This window comes from Triplophysa rosa, linkage group LG9 (genome assembly GCF_024868665.1).
Source record: "Triplophysa rosa linkage group LG9, Trosa_1v2, whole genome shotgun sequence".
Taxonomy (NCBI): domain Eukaryota; kingdom Metazoa; phylum Chordata; class Actinopteri; order Cypriniformes; family Nemacheilidae; genus Triplophysa; species Triplophysa rosa.
Window position 1 is genome coordinate 13,847,755 of NC_079898.1, and position 21,651 is coordinate 13,869,405.

Consider the following 21,651-nt stretch of genomic DNA (forward strand, 5'->3'; position numbering starts at 1 on the left):
ATACAAACAAAGATCATTTCTGAAACCTTGCCAAATGTTACACTTTTTTTATATAAGTAAATATTTATTAAAGGTTTTTATGATTAGCTATCAGGTTGCTTTAATTGGTATTTACTGTGTATGCATGTTGTCCATTATGTTTCCTATGAAAATGAAAATTATGAACTTTATAAACAGGTGCACATGGCTGTCGAGCTGTTATAAACACGCTGAGTTCTGATCATTAGCAATGCATAGCGTTGCTATGTGCATGTTCTTCTCACATTATGGCAGACTCTTGACAGCTGGAGACTTGGTATTTATATCTATCTGTGCTGTAAAGCTGCCTGTTAGTTAGAACGATCCACACCTCCTCCCAGCATCCCCCTCCCTCATTTGTTCCTGCTAATTAATGACCGTGGCGCTAATTAAAAGCCGGGCAACACTCAATACATTCTGAGTCCTTGAGAAATATGAACATTTCCATTTGCAGGCACAAAGACTAACAAATAATCACTACCTATATATTATTATGCGAAAAGGTGCCGGATGAAAAGTGTCTAGTATGTTGCATAGAAAAAGTAATGTTGCCTTGTCAATAAAGAACTCGGTTCAGAGTATTCAAATATTTCATGATAAAATAAAGGGAACACTTTGCCATAACAGACAGCAAAGAGAGAGAGAGAAGAAAGGCTCTGCGTAAAAGACAGATCACTGTCGTATGCTGAGCAACAGGAGGCCGCTGTGTTAAATGTATCATTTCTCCACATAAATCAAGCTTGTGAAGAAAATGTCCGATGAAAGAAACAGGCCGAATGTGGAGCCACGCGTGTCTCCTGGGCAAAGTTCCACACCTCTACTTCTTTTCATACACTTCCCACATTTGAATTGCCACCGTTTGCCAGTTGCCACATCCCATACTGTGCTCATAATAACTCTTCCTCATGATGTTACCCTAGCACTTGATCTCTGTATAAATGGTCATCCTGTAAATTTGTACTGCACTAGTTTCTAATCTCACAGATCTTTATCAGCTGCGTGCAAGTGAATCTATCAATTGGGGTAAGATTAATTGACCAAAGATCTTTCTGGCCTGAGATGTTGTACTGTACGTGTTACACTATGACAAGCAGGGATGGATTACTGACCGGGCCAATGGAGCCAGTGCCCAGGAGCCCTTGAATACCATAAGCCCAAAGGGGTCCTGGGCTTCAAGGTTGCACCATCCAGTTTGGTACAGAGAACCCAACAACAATGAAAACAAATGTTTATCTATTTTGAATATATGGGTTCCGTAGTCTATACAATGCCTCTGTGGATACCCTGTAAAAAATGAAATGATCAACAAATCATAGCAACATATGTTTTTATGTTACTTTAACTTATTAAATTAAATTTAACTTATTAAAAATTAACTTATTAATTAAATTACAGCACATTTAAATTGCATTTTCTGAATCTTTTGCTTGACGATTTGATGTTTACAGATATGTGTCACAGGGGCATTTTATTGTGAGAAATGATTTTTTATTTATGTGATGCATTAAATGCGTGTGTATTTGACAGTTAATTAAAGACGTGTGTTTAAAACACCGTGTAGCTAATAATTCACTTTTATAACCCTGTACAGATTATTTTTAGCGTGGCGCAGGCATTTGACGCAGAGTTCGAACGGTTTTAATATTCATTATACTCTTAACTTTCACTTATAACGGACATAACGGAAAAATTGTGGGGGGGGGCCCTTGGAGGTAACTGGCCCCGGGGCCCTTTCAAGTCATAACCGTCCCTGATGACAAGCACAGATTCCTGTAACGTCTTATGTGCTGGTTCCTACGGTGCAAACACAACAAAAAGCGGGTACTTCGGCAAATCGTCCCGGAACTATGAAATCGTTCCTGCGGTGCGAAAACCACTTTAGACATTAAAGGTTCTTTATGGAACCGCCAAAATAGGTTTTTATGGCATTGGGAAGCACATTTTTAATGATATATATTGATATATATATTATATAATTAATGAATATATTATGGATATTATTTTCATATTTTCACAGTGGGTTCAAGTGTGTGGGTTAGTTATCAAGTATGTAGACATTGATACATGATAGGAAATGGCCATGACTGTGTCTGTGAAATTCAGGCTAAAGTCTATAATCTAATTATGAGATTAGAAGCATCAAAGTTTGATTTAAATAATTCATTTTACTATGATTTTAATATTTCACATAGCCTTACTCACTCAATATTAAAGACATCAAGATTATATTTTCACAGAATGTTCTGTATATAAGATGATTAAATGGAAAAAACCGTAAATGAAAAAAAGACTTGAATTTTACAGACAGGGTCACAAATATACACATTTATTTATTATTGAATAATTCTTCAGCTTCAACATTTTTCTCTGTTTCAAGATTTTCCACTGTGAAAAGACACTAGTGGGTTGCTTCAACTTGTGCTTGGCTCCATTCTTCTTGATAAAAAAAGTCTTAAGTCTGTTTCATAAACATTGCTGCATATTATTTGTTTTCCGTTGCACAGAAAACAGCTCATGTTCTTCAGAAATTAAGCCTGGGGAAATGTAGTGAAATATCATAATTAATAACCAGGCCCACACAGAACCTGTGTCCGCAGAACTCCACAGAAAGCAGATTTGAAATGGAGTCCTCACCATTGATTGGCTTTTATTAAACATTTCTGCTTATTTGATTGCTTTCTGCTATCAATTGTAGTATAGTATTCTGAGCTAGATTTAATACATTTGATTAGGTTTAAATCTATATTCTCTGGATTTCCACTAGGTATGCACCAATACCATTTTATAAAGACCGAGTACCGATATTTTTTTCTGGTACTCGCCTGTACCGATGCCTGTACCTTTTCACAACACAGTGAGGCTAATAAAAATAGAATAGCTTCATAATTACAAACAACACCTTAAACACAATAATTTTATGTGCTTGTCACAAACTTTCAAAGCAAATTTCACAACAAATTTCAGTCAGTTCGGTCAGATATGTCACATGAGGTATCGGTCTTTGGTATCTATCGTATCTTTGGCATTTTAACGAGTACATGAGTTTAGTATCGGGTGCATCCCTAGTTTCAACCCCAAACTGTTGTATAATCTGAATATTCTGTCCATGTCTGTTATTAACTGATGGAAAGCTGCAAAGCCAGTCAAATTCATTATATTCCTTATATGTTGTATATATACTGTATATACAGTAACACAGAAACAGTGCTGAGCTGGTCTCAAAAATAGACGCGTTTTCTGTTGAAACGGACCATAAATAGAATATGCAACATTAAATTGAGCGCTGATCCACTGTAAAAGCGATAAAATGTTCTGTGTACCCAACAGAGGCTTACGGCTTACGTTATCTGCTGAGACTCGTGTGCATGGCATATGCATATGCTCCATTTGTACCCTGCCATTTAGAGTCAGGGACATTACTCTTTGTCACATTGCTCTCCTGACTCAACCAGCTGAAAGCAGGATTAGCCTCCAGTGTCTTTGAAAAGTCAAGAAGTGAGGGAGAAATGAGGATAAAGTGATGATAGGAGAGAGAGCAAGACAGGCAGAAAGACATGGGCAGTTACAGAGAGAGAGAGAACAAAAACCTAGACTCAGAGGGACACGGCATACACATTTTATATATAAAAGACAAGCATTTCATTTCCATATTTAGTGAAGACTGAATGATCTTATTCGAGCAGGCAGGGCCACGCGAGGCAGAAAACCTGCAAACACACTGTGGCCATGATTTCCAAATCAATCTGCAACAGATGCGTGACACGGCAAGTCTGGATTTCCCATCTGATTACCAGAAAGCCCTCTCGCATTTTTCACTCTCATTGACTTGGAGATTCATTGCTATGAGATGCACACAGAACACTATTGAGAAAAAGTGTGTTTTATGGAGGTGGGTGGCCTAATGGTTTCAGCTCAGGGCTGATAACTGGAAGGATGCTGTTTCGATCTTCCCGTGAACTATAAACCATTGTGCCCTTGAACGAGGCTCTTGACTACAGTCGTAGGAACCATTATAACTGGAGGTTGTCTAAATAGAAATCATCTAAAATGAGGTAAAGGAGCGTGTAAAACGGACAGCTTTAAGACCCAGCACAAGCTCCAACCGATTGGTTATGGCAAAAGCACATCATCGGTTATCAGTAATTCTATTAAGGCCCACTTATCTACTTTCCACTTCGAATCACTTAGGACCACTTATTAATATTTAGATCTTTCCTCCATTTTAGATGGTTACTACGCCACTGCTCTTAACCTCCGGGTGCTCTGAGAGATCGCCTCTGTAATATGTGAACTGTACATCGCTTTGGATAAAAGCGTTTGCTAAATGACCTCATCCTAATGATGCTTTCCTTTCTTTCAAATCAGGTGTAAAGAGGGCTTCCAGGGTATTCGCTGTGACCAGTTTCTGCCCAAGACCGACTCCATTCTGTCTGACCCAAGTGAGTAGTGTTGTTTTTCGCTTCAGTAAATCAAATACAAACACATGGACTTCTCCTGCACAACAAGTCCAGATCTATTGACCCTTTGAAAATATCACATGTAAACGTTTCAATGTCTGAAATGAGCATACAGCAGGGGTCACCAACTAGCGGACTCCGGTCCGGATGCGGACCGCGAGATGCATCCGTCCGGACCTCAAAGCCTTTTGACATAATAAATAAATGAACGCCTAACATTATTTTATAATGCAATCAAATTTATACCAGGCACATCAAGGTCCGCTCAGTAGCAGTTTGGGTCCTACGGCGCCACGGACAGTTAACATATGCGCACTGTTGCCACGTTCAGACGTCGACGTCTCGACGAGAGAAGAGAGCCGAGACAGACTCGCTGCACAGCGCGTAGACAGATGTAACTGTCAGTGACTGAAAAACAATGTCCTTTTCAAAAGTTAGAAAAGTTGACGCTGAAAACCATGTTTTCCGAGATGAATGGGTCGAGAGATTTGCATTTATTCTTCCTGCATCGAGATGCACGAGACCGGTTTGTCTCATTTGCTCGGAGTCTGTCGCGGTTGTCAAAAGTGGAAACTTTAAACGGCATTATGAAATTAGACAGAGACACTTTGAAGAAACTTACAAGCAGCAGTCCGAGGTAAGGACACGGAAAATATATTAGCTCAAAGCCCAGTAGGAGCGATCTACATGGGTCCTCCCTCACTCACTTACCGCCCAACAACGAGCGAATGTTCGGCTAAGAATACAGTGGATCTTAGGAAAACATAACAAGCCCTTTACTGATGGGAAAATAGTAAAAGAGTGAATGGAGCCTGCGTGTGAAACACTTTTAGAAGGAAAATAAAGACATGAACTAAAAGAAAATATTAAACTAACCCCCCTTTCAGCTGCAACAGCCACAAGAAGAGCTGAAATGTTATCAGAAGATGATCAGTCACAACTTGATGCTGCTATTTGTTCATCTCAGTTCAGCAGAAAACAACACTTTAGTTTTCTTTTAAAGTTGATAATGTTGAAATGAATGTATGTTCAGAGCAGGTTTAGAGATTATGGCATTTTGCACATTTTCCTTCATTATATTGTTGTCAGACATTGTTATGCCGTTGTATAGATATGAAAAGACATGTTTATTTCTTTGGTCTGCCAAAAACCATCAATTCATGATTTTAGGTATTTAATTGTCCGGACCTAGACTGGCAAGGAGGGTTTGTTTACTGGACCTCAAGCAATTTTAGTTGAAGACTCCTGGCGTACAGGGTCACTGAGAGAATGTAACTAAAACTTTCCGTTTCTGACCCAAATGTATCCTTAACCTGAATGATCCATAATGCATTATGCATTCATTTGCCAATAACAACAAGCCTTTGCAGTTTGCAGCCTCACAGACACCGTTGTCATAGAAACCATGTCATTACCAAAGTGTCATAACATTTTCATATTTTCTGACAGGAACAGATTTCTAGATTTTCCCACCCACTCAACTAATGGCTGTGCATTCACATTCCCTTACCAAACCTGAATGTTTCTGAACGATGTATAGCATTGGGTCAAATGAGGAGCGCAGTCTTTGTAAGTGCGGTTGTGTGTGAACAGGTTGTGATTGGATGTTGTGTGGGGTGAGTCATTTGATGAGTCAGAAATGGATTGTGATTATAAGGGGTTCTTTTTGTTGACCTTCTCATATTGACCTATTAGTAGCAGTTTAGATGAAAGATAGCAGATTAACTGCTCGAGGATACACTGTATGTATGTGCTAAGTGGTATAAAATAATTAACCAGCTGACAATATGCAGAGCACACCCCTCTACTGAACACATTTTTCTACATTTACTTTAACACCACATATCCTTTTCAATCACAGGATAACATTCAATGTTTTATACCCTGTCTAAACGTTTTAGCACACCGATGTTTAGTCCCGACAAATAGACCAGTACTATTTTTTTGGTCATCTAACTTTTATCAGAAAGACTATAGGAAATGGATAGTTCACCCAAAAACAACAATTCTGTCTTTATTTGTTGATCCTCCTGTTGTTGAACATATATAGGCTATCTCTTCTGTGGAACACAAAAGAAGATATTCAGTGATTTTGTGTCCATACAATGGAAGTCAATGAAGAACAATTTCTGTTTTTATAATAATAATTTCTAATAGCCCTTATTTTGCATAAATCTAAATGTATACATTATTAAGAACAAACTACAGTAGTTTGTTATTTATAGGCATGTGCCGCTAGAAGATTTTCATGTACATGCTGAGGCTTTTTGTTACGTACTGCTCCTAGACTTGAAGGGGTTGAGGATCTAAATGCAGCTTTGAGATAAACAGTACAGGACATAGACGAAATAACAGGCAATGGTCAGGGCAGGCAGCAGAGGGTCACACGACAAAATACAATCCAATCAAACAGAGTAATCCAACAAGAAGAATGCTCAGAAAAGCAGTACAAAACACATACAAAACCTTGCAATGAATGAGTTAAAAAAAATAGGTATAAATAGACAGACCAACACAGGATAACGAGGTACAGGTGAAAACAATAATGGCTGATGAGTCCGGGCAATGGTTGATGGGAAATGTAGTGAAAACTGAAGGTTCGAGTAATGTCTGTAGTGCCCTCTGGTGGAGTTCGAGGGCACTCCCTCTGATGATCGTTACATAGCCCCCCCACCTTAAAGAGCGGCTTCCAGACTCTCCAAAACCCATAACAGTCCAGGAGGGTGGTGGAGCGGGAGCGGAACAGGGGTCGGGATGGAGGGCCAGGTCCGTGAAGGGGAACAGGACCTGGGCCGTGGAGCAGAGGCGGGTCTTGCGGAACTGAAGGCGGAGAGGCCGGCAAACAGCAGAGGCAGAGCGGTTGGAGTAGACTTTCCAGCTTGTGGCACTAATGGTTGTATGGGTGGTGTCCCTGATGGCTTCGGCGGAACAGACTCTTCGACTTGACCAGACTCAGGAACAAACTTGTTGACTGGACTTGGCTCAAGAACAGATTCGTGGACTGGACTTTGCTCAGGAATAGATTTGTGGTCAAGACTTGACTCTGGAGTGGATACTTTGATATGACTTGGCTCAGGTTCGTGGACTGCAGCAACCTCTGAGGAGACTGAGGAACAGAGAATGGACCACACACACCACATAGCTGTAGCCACCACAGGAAACACAGCAGAAAGAGGACACACCTCAGATGGTTGATACAGAAACCCTAGTGCATGCTCTAATTACATCACGGCTAGATTATTGCAATGCTCTGTTTATCAGTTTGTCAGAGAAACATATTTAAAGGTTGCAGTATGTCCAGAATGCTGCTGCTAGGGTACCTACCTCGACCAGGCGCAGTGCTCACATATTTCCACTTCTACACAGTCTTCACTGGCTACCTGTTTCCTCACGCATTCAGTTTAAGATTCTCCTTTTGACATTTAAGACTTTAAATGGTCTTGCACCTAGCTATATCAAAGATCTAATTCACCCATATATACCAACTCGGTCTCTTAGATCATCTGATTTGGGGCTTCTTAGCATTCCCAAGTTTAGACTGTCCACTTCAGGTGGAAGGTCATTTAGTGTTAATGCCCCCAGGCCGTAACTCTTCATCTCTATCCTTCTTCAAAACACAATTGAAAACATACTTGTTTGAAATATATTATCAATAATCTTGCATCTTTTCCTGTGTGTTTGTTTGAAAATGTATTTTTGCTTGAAAGTGCTCATTGTGAAGCAACCTTGAGCTTATGTAAAGGCGCTATATAAAAGTAAACTTCTTACTCTTCATTATTTTATTGCAGCTTTATTGTTGGTCTTAATTATGTTTTAAGTACTTGCCACCAACTGATATTTAAAAATAATGAACAAATAAATACAAGTCTTGAGCATTTAAGAAACTAAATGTCATTCAAATTTTCAAAAATAAATACATTTATGTTCTGTATGTGCTGTGTACTATATGTAATACTGTGTAAACTACTGTTTTTTGAGAAATGTACAGTATACAATGCTAATATGTTCTTTAAAATATGAACAGTATTTTAATATTGTGCCGATTCATTCTCGAGGTAAACACTATTATTGAATAGCGACACAGTTCTATAGTTGAGCATAAGCAATAACGTGTTTCTGATATTTTTCTGCTTCACATAAACAACACTGTAATCTCCTGAATGGCACCCTGACTGAGTTTGGCACAGATTAGCACTAGTCTGGCCAGTTTTAGCCACTTCTCATCATTTCTGGTACAGAGACAAGGAGCCACCTATTGGGCATTGGCAAAAAATAGAATTAGGCACAACAGAGTTACCAATTTCAGACATGTCACAACAGCAAATTGTGAATAATGAGCTTACCACTCAATTCAGACAATAATAGCTCTGTTGAAGGAAAATTTAGCCCTGTGACAAATGGCTATTGTGAAATAAAAGGGGCGCACATATTTTATGTGAGGCAACCTGATGCGACACATCATTTAATACGTGTGACCCTCAACACACAGTTCACGTACAGTAGAGTGACTTAACATTTGCGAGGGGTTTAAACGCTTGTAAAATCTCCACCCCATTTCCTGTGAGCTCACCGGACAGCCGCCCTCCAATGTCTCTTCTGCCTGTTCAGATTTACAAGCTTTCTGTGAGCAAAGGGACAACAGTAAACAGGCTTTCAGTGTTTAAATTTTGAAATGCCAGTATGGGTTTACTGTCAGGACAGACACATAGAGCCAACGTCTCTGCTGAGCCGCCGCGCTTAAAAGCAACATACACAGAGAAGATGGACACCCAGGGTCACTGTGTCCTTGACTTTCATCACACATCTCTCTACCTGTTATTTTACTTCCCGGCTTTCCCTACATTCTTTCACAGTTTTCTTTTCATGTGTTTCAAGAGTGTTTCAAAAGCCTTTAAACATTGAGATGCAATTGTTGGGATGTAAATACCACTTATTATTTACCGCATCATTTTTTCTGATAACAAAAGTCTCGTGCATGTAGTTTGATCAAGTAGCAGATTGGCTACAACAACAATGTGGGCAAAGAGGCAACTGTAGCACAGTTTGAGCAACAGACGTAATGGATCGCAGTCACTAGAGCCAATTTACTTTTCTGCGTGGCAAAGTATAACACAAGCATAAACGGAAATGTATATTGATTGCTGCAATTCATCTGCCGAGGCCCTGAGCAATTTTGCCCATTCACACTTGTAAAATATTTATTCAGGTCTGAGGTAATGTTTTTGGATGGGTCATTTACAGTGAGATATAGATCTTGTCAGCCTGCATCATAATGAAGAATATACAAATTATGTGCTGATTTCTAGAGCATATTGTCACCATATTCTCTGCATTGCGGTCTCCCTGACAACCTGCCATGGGTTACAAAAGTCTATTTTTCTCCTTTACATACAATGGCTTAAAATAAAGTAGCAAAACGTATTTTGGGATCTGTATATATACAGTAGCTGCTATTAGATGCCTGTAGTCAGCCATCGTTTTGCGTTTAAGAAATCTATTTTCATGTGATAACTCAATTTAGCATCCATCTGGCATCAATTCAGGCACATGTCAAGAGCGTTCAATGCATCTGATTTACAGCAATCATGTACAACATGATTTATGCACTCAAGGTTTAATACACATCGCCACTTTGTGCTGCTTACATTTCTATTCGCTTTGATTGACAGCGACCTATTAGCTCTCGATTGCACACGTCTCCGAGGGAACCGGCTGCTTATTTGTGGAGTCATCTGTATGTTATTGTTATTTTGAGAGCCTCCTCCTGATTTCAAAGCTTTACAAGAGCAGCTCTCCTTTTCCAGTCACCCACATTCCCCGCTGATCAGAATATGTGTTTACTGAAAAGTGAATCAGTGGTTATTAGCTGTGTCTCTGTCTCTGATGATAGTTTTACGAGAGGCGGCAGGTGAGAGGGGTAAGTAATTGTCAGACTTGCTGATTAAAGTGGGCTCTCACAGCCTTTGGGCTCCTTAGATTTGAATGATTTTGGCTACAAGAGCTTCTCATCATATTTTAGCTTCCTCTGCTTAGATGACAGTGTCATTGGCCTTTTGTAACTTTTCATTTAAAGGGCAAGTCAAAGGAACATTAGGTTATAAAACAGTACGATCATATTCATCTGCGTTCTTCTAAGCAGCTGATTATGTAAATCGAGCCCTCCACTCACTGTTGAAGGATGCAATCTTTAGGCACCTTGTGATTAGATTTCATGGAGACACGATTTAGATGTATATATTATTGGTCTGGATAGTAAGATTTAATCAGATTTCAAAAGATATTTAATGCATCTTACCTTTTTTAGCTTCAGTGCACTCTAGAAGTGAGTTAAAGCATGTTTTGCTTGTACTACTTTACAACCTGATAGCAAAGAATAAGGGGTTTAATATTCATTTATAGGCTATACTATGTAGATATATAATACATGACCCACTCTGTGAAAACCCAGATGAAGTCCTTTTTTGTGATCTACAGTACTTAGAAAAAGGGGTCTTAATATTAATTTATAGGCTATACTATATACAGTATATATAATACGTGACCCACTCTGTGAAAACCCAGATGAAGTCTTTTTTATTTACAGTACTTTACAACATAAAATCATCCTACATAATGTAAAGAACATTCTGTGAAAATGTAGCCTTGATATCTTAAATATTGACTAAGGCTAAAAAATGTGTTATTTATTGGTTTTCTCATGTAATATTTATAGTCATTCACCTGAGCTATATTTTTATAAACTTTGCTCTTTTGATGTGTGCCAAGACTACTTACATTTTTCTAAAAGCTGAGCTTTCATTTTATACCCCAAATATGTAAAATGAATACGTTTTCGACACATCTTTACTAATATATTTAAGTATAAAGTGAAGATGTCAAGTGACCGAAGTATAGGCTATATATAAGTCTTCAGATTGTATCCAATGATAGGATGTGCTCCCTGCCTGTCAACCTATGCATAAAGCTGCGTTCAGACACCAGTCTCTCGCCACGAGGTTGTTAGAAGGCGTTCCTAGCTTTTGTTGCTCTAGAAACATTGATAAACAAACCCTGCAGTAACAGACGAGAGACGGCTGACTTGAGCTCCGTTGCTGTATGGTAGTCGCTCCCGAAAGTCGCGCATCATTTACATAAAGTTGAGCAAATCTCAACTATGTCAAGTTGCTAGACACGCCCACTTCCTGTCGTCAACGGTCACGGTTGCTTCAGTGAAATGAATGACATCGCCTCGCATTGTCGCTGGCCATCTGAACGGGGCTTAACTCAGCACCCCTGCCCATGCAACAGTGAGCTTACAACACTGCCACATTTTCTTGCAAAAACTGTAAATAAGTTGTTTGTGCCTGTTACTTTTGTAAAGTTATGTGCTTTGTGCCGTATTGTTGTCTCGTCTGTGAATAAGACGTGTGGTAATTGACATGAAACATGAAAGGAAGCACGACTTTAAAGAGACCTCTGAGAAGAGGGTGGGATCTTTTCCCCTTTTATATTTTCAAAGCTATGAAGCTGCCTACGCTAGCTTTCAATCGTTGCCTAAATCAGGTTCAGTTGTAACTATCACTCTTATCTCATCATGGCTTCACATACATACTCATCTGCACCTTTTCCAATCCATCTTCACTAGCAGTCCTCCTCTCTTCATTTCACAGGCCTGGCCACCGTCAGCTCTCTGATCTCCTTAGTGTCTAAACATTATGAGGTTCTGCTTTAATAATTCACCATAAGCCTCTCCATCTCCCCAGTGTCCCTTATACTGTCAATCAGCCTCATGTCTACACTCTTCTCACCTTTATTCACAAGCCATGGGCATTTTAGCGTTATTACCCATAACCCCCTGCACGGAATACTGCGCCATCCTTACATTGACAAACAATGGGCAGCTGAGTTAGTGCTCACAGGTACAGACTGGCAGTTCATAAAATACTTATGTAAGTCTGATTTGAGATGAAGAGCAAAAGCAGGTAAAAGAGAAAAGGGCAGTAATTGCTTCATCCCTGCTGGGCCGGTATTTCCCGGCTGTCTCGACATATCCATTGACTAAGAGGAAAGAATAATCATGCCTTAAAATACTGAACAATCTCGGCCATTTCGCTTGTAATGGCAGCTGTTATGGCAACCGTGTTTTTGTTATTGCTTTAACTGGTGGTATTACTGACCACACAGTGAGAATAAAGGTCACGGTAGTGATTCAGCTAGAGATGTTATGGTTGTATTGCTTTAATGTTAGTGGAGTGTTGAAAATGGATACCCTAATGGCTCGCTCGATCACATTTCAAGATGCTGAGTGCGTCTAAAACCCTCACTGAAACAATTCTCTCATAGATATAGCAGGGTTATATTGTGTCTGAACAAACCGTATTGACTCCTAACTCTGTTTACTCACATTGGAGTACAACTTACATACAGCCTGTGTTTAGTTACTATACTCAAAAGTCAAAGATCAACACAAACAGTTGCTTTTGAATTCAAAGTTTTACTTCTTTTACATACAGGAAAAGGATTTCAGGTTAGTCTGCGTTTTTTATGAGGAAATCATTTTTTATTTCATCATGCTAAGAACATTTTACCTTTGAAATAATGAAGTACAATTACAGTAAATGTGAAACTATTTCAATTCATTTAAGTTTTTGCCTTTTTCTTTTCATTCGTTTTTATTCCTCCACTAAGGATAATTCTCAGTAATTTTTACAACTTTAAAAGCAACAAGCTAGAGTTATTTAATCTACTTCATGTGCTGCCAGTTAAGAGACAAGATGACACAGGCAAGTTACAATTACCATTGAAATACATTTTTAGGTAGTACAAAGTTTTTTCCTGGATTATTTTTAAATTCCTTTATAATATACAGCTTTCCTGTAGCTCAGTGGTAAGAGCATGGTGCTAACAACGCCAAGGTCATGGGTTTGATCCCAGGGGATTGCATATACTTAGAAACAAATGTATAGAATAATGCAATGTAAGTCAAAGCGTCTGGTAAATGTAAATGTAATAATGTATAAATCCCCCAAATCGCAGCTGAAAGCTCATATCTCCATATTTCGTGATTTTTATTTTTTGCCCAAAATCATTATTATTACTCACTATTATGTTTTTCACTGGGTTTTGCAAATATCTAACCAAAAAAACTTATTAAAAATTGCTTGTCAACTTTGACAAAACACTATTTAATCATTGAAAAAGTACAGTGTTGTTTCCATTTCCTGAAAAAGAGCAAATGCGGACATCCAAGGTTTCAGAAGGGCAAAGTCAACATGAAATCAAAAAGGAAAAGTGTTTTACACAGTGTTGCAGTGATTATTATAAATGATTTATCCGTGCACCATTATTATTTTTTAATTCATTTGCACTTGTAATCTTTAATCAAAAACATTAAGCTCCCAACAACAACTCTACACCACATGACATAAGCAACAACAAAGAAGTAGGACTATCCTGAATGGTAAGGCTTTTTTAGCCCTCCCCTCCAGGGCCAACTTACAACAAACCAATCAAAAAGGGAAGGGCAAAATAAAGCCCCGCCCTACATTTTTTCTAATTTTAGAAGCCGTTTCACTCGGATACGCGTCACGATACAGAAAAGAATTCAATCTATTCCCATGATTCCATTCTAACCTTATAGGCCTTTTTTCGTTTACCCATGTGCTTAGTATAGATCTGGAATAACATGACTTCTGATCTACTGAGAGACTGCACCATTTTGCACTTGTTCTCTTCTATATGACTGCCATAATTCATGACCATAGAAGCCATGGTTCCGTCTATTGTCATTGCATATAGTTGTCCAATTTAGACGTTGCTTTCTTCCTTTATATGTCATCCATTGGCATGTCATGAAATTGTCTCAAATGGTTAAGAAACATCCTTGAGACAGATTTTAGTCACCCACAACTATCCTGCCCACAAAGATGTGTGTGTTAGTGAACACTTAAATGTCCATCGTAATCTCCTGTGTGTGTGTGTGTGTGTGTGCGTGCGTGCGTGCGTGCGTGCGTGCGTGCGTGCGTGTGTCTGCGTGCACGCCTGTGTGTACAGGTTTGCTTACAGTACTGTATATTTAAGAGGGCCAAATTTTTTAAATGTCCTTACAGATATAGTGAACAATGTCAAAAACATTAGATGGTCCTCAGTAGAAAAATAAGCAAATTAGTCAAATTATTGTAAATCTAATAAAGCCAACAGTATAATGTGGGGTATTAGTCAAGTCTGCTATAAAAACAATGGAAGTGTATGAGATTTCCCCACTACTATAGTGAAATAATTTGTGTGTATTTGCTTACAAAGAAGTAAAAAGTGAAAGGCAGAAATATGTGCCGTTGGTTATCACACTTTGATGTCACCATTGAATAATGCACCTGTGATACTGATCCATCATTTTTAGTGAGCTTCAGATATTTCTGAAAGAGAAATATTTAGGAACAGAGTTATATGATGCTGTTATAGTCAGTATAAGATGACTACCTAACTTCAAAGTTAATAGAAACTACTGTCCATATAGCTTATAGATAAAATCATGACAGTACGAAATGAAATTAGCGCTTTAGGTGCTTTTTGCTTCAGTGGTTTACCAATAATAACATTCAGTATCCTATGAGGTTACAATATTTTACTAGAATTCATGTGCATCTGATGTAAAAACCTGTTTTACGACAGACGTATCTTCCTCTCTCTCTCTCTATCTCTCTTTCATTCTCTCTCTGCTACTCATTTATGGAGCACAAGGTCTATGTGTGAGATTTAGTGGCATTCTCAGTCAGTGTGTGGGTGAACATTACTGTACGTCTGGCCTTTCAAGAGCCTAAGTCTCTGTCGTTTTGGATGGAGAGAGAAGCATTTTGTGTTTTATTTGTTAATTGGTTATGATTGTAAAACTGTAGCTGTGGTTTAATTAACAAGCTTTTTGGATGGAATTTCATGGCCTGCCCCAGAAGTCCCATACACGAGTCTACAGTCGCTATAACTGCAAATATGTTAAATAATGCATTGAAAGATGCTCTCGGAGACACGAGCTCTCGGTAAACATAATCAGCGTTGCTGCAAACTGTGCCAAAAAAGATCAGTATGTTTTTCATATCCCAGAATGCAATGCAAGGATGACCATTTACCAGGTATCCAGATTTATAATAGGCAGTGCTATGCTGCTGCAGAAGTGTGATGTAAAGGTCTACAGCAAAGCATGTGTTTTGTTTTGTTTTAGACAACAAACAGTGTTACAAAATCATGAGCAAATTAGATTATATTGGACTTCCAACATTTATGAGAAGGAAGCAGTTTTACGGGATGTGGCGATGTTTGATTTGTCTCTTTTATATAGTAGTTATATATGATAGTAGTTTATGATCAACCCCTAAAATGGCAAATCTCATAAAAAAAATGTCACTGCTTGTTTTGGAGCAGGAGCCCAGCTGGACTCTGAAGTCTGCAGACCACCTTGAAGATATCAATCACATTTTCCATTAATACACCACTGCGCAAAGAAGGAGAGGGTAGGACAGAGTGATCAGATAAAGACCAGGGGTGACCTGTGTGTGTGTGTGTGTGTGTGTGTGTGTGTGTGTGTGTGTGTGTGTGTGTGTGTGTGTGTGTGTGTGTGTGTGTGTGTGTGTGTGTGTGTNTGTGTGTGTGTGTGTGTGTGTGTGTGTGTGTGTGTGTGTGTGTGTGTGTGTGTGTGTGTGTGTGTGTGTGTGTGTGTGTGTGTGTGTGTCTGTCTTAATGTCAGGGAGAGAGAGGCAATAGCAGTGTCTTTATAGCATGATAATTTATTTTATTGCTTGGAATGTCTTTCAGCAAACAGCTTCATTTAGGGAAACCCCCAATTTATGATGTTATCTGTGACCTTTGTACAGTATATGTGTAACCACAAAGAGACCGAGAATCCATGCCTCTGTCTTAAAGCTCATTTAAATACCATAAAATGTTGTCTGTATCACTTTTTGAAATAGCACATGTCAGAGGTTTATATAATATACAGTGATGCAAATAAAGCATGTTCAGCATAAATTTTCATGTTGTTGTGTTATAATGAGGGAGATCACATGCTAAAAGTTGAATATTTTGAGTTGAAATGGTTGATATGCAATCTGATGTACAATACAGATACACATTTCATTTATTAAAACAAAACCTTGAGAAATATATATCAAACGTTTTAATTGACTTTCACAAAATGTTTTTTTGAAACACGTTTTGTGAAAGTCGATTAAAACTTTTTATATTTTTGGAGCTTTGGTGTGCCGACTTTGTATATGTTTTCATGTGATTCGTTTTTGGTCAAGCACCCAAGTTGATGTGCGTTCTTTTGCTGTGTTTTGCTATTAAAACAAAACCTTGTAATAGGCAGCACTCAAAATCTATCTAATCTATGTATTGTTTTCACTTTGCATTTACTGTAACATCCAACCAAAATGCATCCTTTGTTGTTGGATGAAAACATTCTGGATGTTAGCGGCATTGAGTTGCTTCATGGATGAGGAATGATAATGACTCTAAAACTGATTCTATCGCCATGGCAATCTCATAGCCGCCCACTTGTGTGAAAGCTCACGCTCACATATGCATCCAAAACTCATCCAAGCGTTGACTCTGATGTTGTTGGTGTAAGTAAATGGGGTTCAGTTGGTCGTTGATAGCCTAAGGCTAGTAGAGGGTGGAGAGTTTATGGTCTCGTGGGTTCATTTACATCTTTCTTTTTGGATCACTAGTGCTGAAATATATTTAGTTTTGTTCTAAAGGTTCTACGGCTGACGCTCTCTCTCTCTTTCTCACCTCCGTCATTGGGGTAGAGCAATAACATTGAAGCAACAATGAACAGCCATTCAATGGAGACTCGCTGAGCTCAAAGATAAGATTAGATTCTTTCACAACTGCCGCATAGATCCAACTTAACCTCCAAGGAATGTGGACATCTCTCCATCAGTACCGACAGTTATTTTATATTTTCTGTTATAGATTTAAAGCTATAATTCATGTCTCATGGTGCACTGAGAGATAACCTAGACAACGAGCTGTCTCAGCAAAGCTCACATATTCGCACACAGTACAGGCTTCTGCAAGAGATACTGTATAACTACTTTGATGCGTGCTGTTATGTCACACCATAAAAAACAGTCAGCAGTTGTCAGTGGCTGTAACTCTTTGTACTTTATCTAATGTTGTGTTCTGAAATTGTCCACATAGCTGTTCTGCAGCTCATCCATGGAAAACAGAACCCATTCAGTTTCACTGAAAATGTCAAAATAGACGTAACCTCAACACTGATGTAAGCCGTCCTCCTCCTTCACCCGTAACAGGGAACAGCACATGTTTTACAGGGCCTTTTAGTAGGAGCTCAGGGAGTTTGCTGCCATCTGGCTGAGGAAACTCTCCATTCTACAGCATATCACTGGGGAGTGACAGCCGAGAAAAACACATCCACTATATGCAGACATCAGAGCATAGAGATGTTCTCTATTCTCTACTCTCTCCTGCTTTGTATTTTGCCGATACAAAGCACCTTTAACGAATTTTCTTTCTTTGCATTTTTTTGTACTTTGACATAGTCTGTAAGGCATAAGGTCCAGTGTGTGATTGTAAATATCTGTGCCAGTCTTTGGCAGGTGTCTCTCAACAGCTCTTAATCAACACTGATAAGCTTCTTCTCATTTTCGACAATTTGGAAAAGAAGGAAAATGATGTTGTCTTTTAATATGCAGTGGCTCTGTTCCAAAACATAGTGAGCTGGCTACGTAAGCAGCATTTTCAGTGCACAAACACTGTTTTGAAAGGTATGCAGCACAATGATGCTGCTTTCTAAAATACTTCTGTGACATTTCACATTTATTTCACAGATAAATCGTTTGATATGTTTATATCTTTATATGACCAATGCTTAACTTTCCAGTACTTTTTCCTTGTCTTTTTTCATGCAAACTTTTAATGAGCTGCTGAGCATTTGTGCTGACCAGGTGTTGCTGAAGATAATAACAGTAACATCAGCCCACACAGATATTACATTTTATATCTAGAATTATTGTTTTATTCTGTTATATTAAAGGAATACCTGTGCAAATACCATAGAATTTCTCTTGTTTTAGATCTAGGCATGATGAAATGCAGCTGCTTAGTGTGGTCTGAGCAGCTGCATGCTCACAAATAAATAAACCTTCCAATTACAACCAGAAGGGAATTACAGTCCCATGCCATATGAGAACTGTTGTAAGTTCTACAAAAACTTTTTCTTTACTTCTTTAGCAAACCATCTGCTTTAAACTGATTTGAGGAACCTTTAATATAGAATCAATAACTTTTTATTCTTCAAAGAAATATATAGCCAACTCAGAGACCGCCAACCCTACAGAGTAAATAATGGTATATTAAATGAACAGTATTGCCCAACCATGATGCAAACAACATTTTTTAGGGTGATGCCACCAGTATAAGTCTTATGAGACACTGTTAAGGCCCACAGAATATTTGAGGGGCATTATTTATTGAAAGGCATACTCAGGTGAAACCTTTTTGTATATAAAAGGGCAAAATAGAATAGAATAGAAGTAAGTGGAATTCATCTTTTTTTGACAGTGGAGGTGTGTCTGTCTGCCGCCAGAAGAAAAATGAACAGGAAAAATCAGAGACAGACTGTGTGTGTGTGTGTGTGTGTGTGTAGCAGGGGATGTTAGAAGGTCATGGTCAAGGACATGTGTCTGTGGTTCAAGAACTCTGAAAGACAACATCCGAGCCAGATTTTATTTTTGATGAGATGTCGACTCCGTTACAAAGCTAACATCTTGAAAAGCTGTCCTCCTTGAGATAAAGCCATATTATCCTGATTGTGATTGGCAATCTTGTGACCCTTCAACCAAACCTCTTATCTGCTCTACCAGACCTAACTATTGTAGGTCATGTTTGAAGGACAAATAATATTTTGTTCTTGGAACTATTAAACGCTGCAGTTTTGAATAAGCTCACATATGACCAAACATTTTATGTTACTACAGTTTCAATAAGTAGACCAATGTGCTGCAGATTACCTGTGGGGTATCTTAGTTTATTCAGAATATGTTACTATATTACTATATGTTGAACACTGGTCTTTTGAATAGTATTTCATATTTTAAAAAATCATGCTTTTACCGTGGTAAAATATCTATAATGACATTTCACCTCTGTGATGAATGTGAAGAATAACTTCTGCTCTGTTAATATTGACAGTTCACCCAAAAATGAAAATGATGTCATCATTTACTCACCCTCAGGTTGCTCCAGATCTGTATAAATAGTTTTTGTTCTGATGAGCAAAGAGAATGATATTTTGAAGAATGCTTGTAACCAAACGGTTCTAGGCCACCATTGACTACCATAGTAGGAAAAATGACAATGGTAGTCAAAAGTGCCTGTTACGACCCATAGCTCAAGGGACGCAACAAATACGAGGGACACACGCAAACCAAGTATCAGGCTTGAAACAAAACTTTATTATTAACAGAAAAGACTGAAGTTAAACATTAAGTTGCAAAGCAAAACAATATTCAAATAAAATCTACAGTATATCTGAAGCAGTCAGTAATGTCAGTGCGTACTGTTAGATGCATAGCTGAGAATGTAATAAGATGCTGTGTATAAAATGTATTTGCAAAACGTCCACAACACAAAACAAAAGCCCGAACTTCAAATGAAGGTCCTTCCCAAAAGTAATGTCTCCCAAAATGACCCTTTCCAAAGCCTCATAGGGAACGTCTTTTAAGAGGAGATTGATGACCACACCAGGTGCACATCATTGACCGCTAATTGGAGCTGCTTCTCGCAAACAACTCCAAAACGAACAGCAGAGGTCGTCACACCAACCATCTTCCATCTTCGTCGTCGGGGAGGGAAAGTTCTGCATGGCTTGCACCTTAGCCTGTACTGGGCGCACTTCACCGTTCCCCAACTTTACCCAAATAAGTTACCGTCGCCTTAGCGAATTCACATTTTTCAAGGTTCACAGTGAGCCGAGCATCAGACAACCGTTGTAAAACTGCATGAAGGCATTTTANAATAAGTTACCGTCGCCTTAGCGAATTCACATTTTTCAAGGTTCACAGTGAGCCGAGCATCAGACAACCGTTGTAAAACTGCATGAAGGCATTTTACATGAGAGTCCCAACTGTCACTGAAGACAACTAGATCATCCAAATAAACCGCACAGCCCTCAAGACCCTGCACGACGCGGTTCATTAGACGCTGAAAAGTCGCAGGGGCGTTTCGCAAACCAAAGCTAGATACTTGATATTCTTATCTCAACTTGATAAGAATATAACCCCGTTGGAGTAACAAAAGACTTGCGCTCTCTTAGTTAAAGGCACTTGCCAATAACCCTTCAGCAAATCAAGTTTGCTCACGAACCTAGCTGAACCAACTCGATCCACACAATCCTCAATGAGAGGCAAAGGAAAACAATCAGGCTTAGTAAAGCTATTCACTTTCCTAAAATCCGTACAAAATCTAATGTTACCATCAGATTTAGCAACTAAAAGACATGGAGAAGCCCAATCAGAAAATGCCGGTACAGCAATATTGTGATCTTGCATGTACTGTATTTCCTTCTCCATCAATTCTCGTTTCTCATATGGAACGCGATAAAAACATGTTTAATCGGTCTTCCGTCCCCCACATCAATATCGTGTTCGATCCAATCAGTACGAGACGGTGTATCACCGAACAATTCTGGAAAATTATCCAGTAATCCACTCAACTCCTGACAACTCATAGGAGATAAATGACGGAGAGTGCTTTTTAAATTCCGCAACGACTCAGAATTCTTCAGACATCCACGGAGCACACCATCATTGGGAGAAATAATTTCCTCTTCCTCACCAACTGAAGTCATAGTACCCCCACCGACAGAAACTGCAAAAAGTGCTGGACATGAAAACATAGAATTGCCCACAACTTTAGTAACGGTTTCATAATAAGGTTTCAATACATTCACATTACATCGTTTAACGGACTTCCTTCGTGACGGCATGATAACTTCAACATCACTCAATTTACGCTGTATAACGTCTCGGTTACGTTTGTAACCTCGGTTCCCTGATGGAGGGAACGAGACGTTGTGTCGAACCGACAGATGGGGTTCGTCCTTGAGAACCAATCGCTTCCGACTTCTCTAGAAAAGGCCAATGAAAATTGGCGAATGAAATTTGCATGCCGGACTCCGCCC

The 21,651-nt window shown here is 38.9% G+C and overlaps 1 protein-coding gene across 3 annotated transcripts in view; it reads left to right on the top strand.

The window, feature by feature from the left end:
- LOC130559702 (pro-neuregulin-3, membrane-bound isoform) overlaps window positions 1-21,651 on the top strand; it is a 300,399-nt gene that overhangs the window by 246,643 nt on the left and 32,105 nt on the right. For all 3 annotated transcript variants that reach the window (XR_008963605.1, XM_057342934.1, XM_057342935.1), the window contains exon 3: window positions 4,384-4,457. Coding sequence is in view for 2 of the 3 variants with exons in the window: in XM_057342934.1 (XP_057198917.1) it covers window positions 4,384-4,457 (74 nt within the window). In the remaining variant the exon portion in view is untranslated. The remainder of the gene's footprint in view (window positions 1-4,383; window positions 4,458-21,651) is intronic.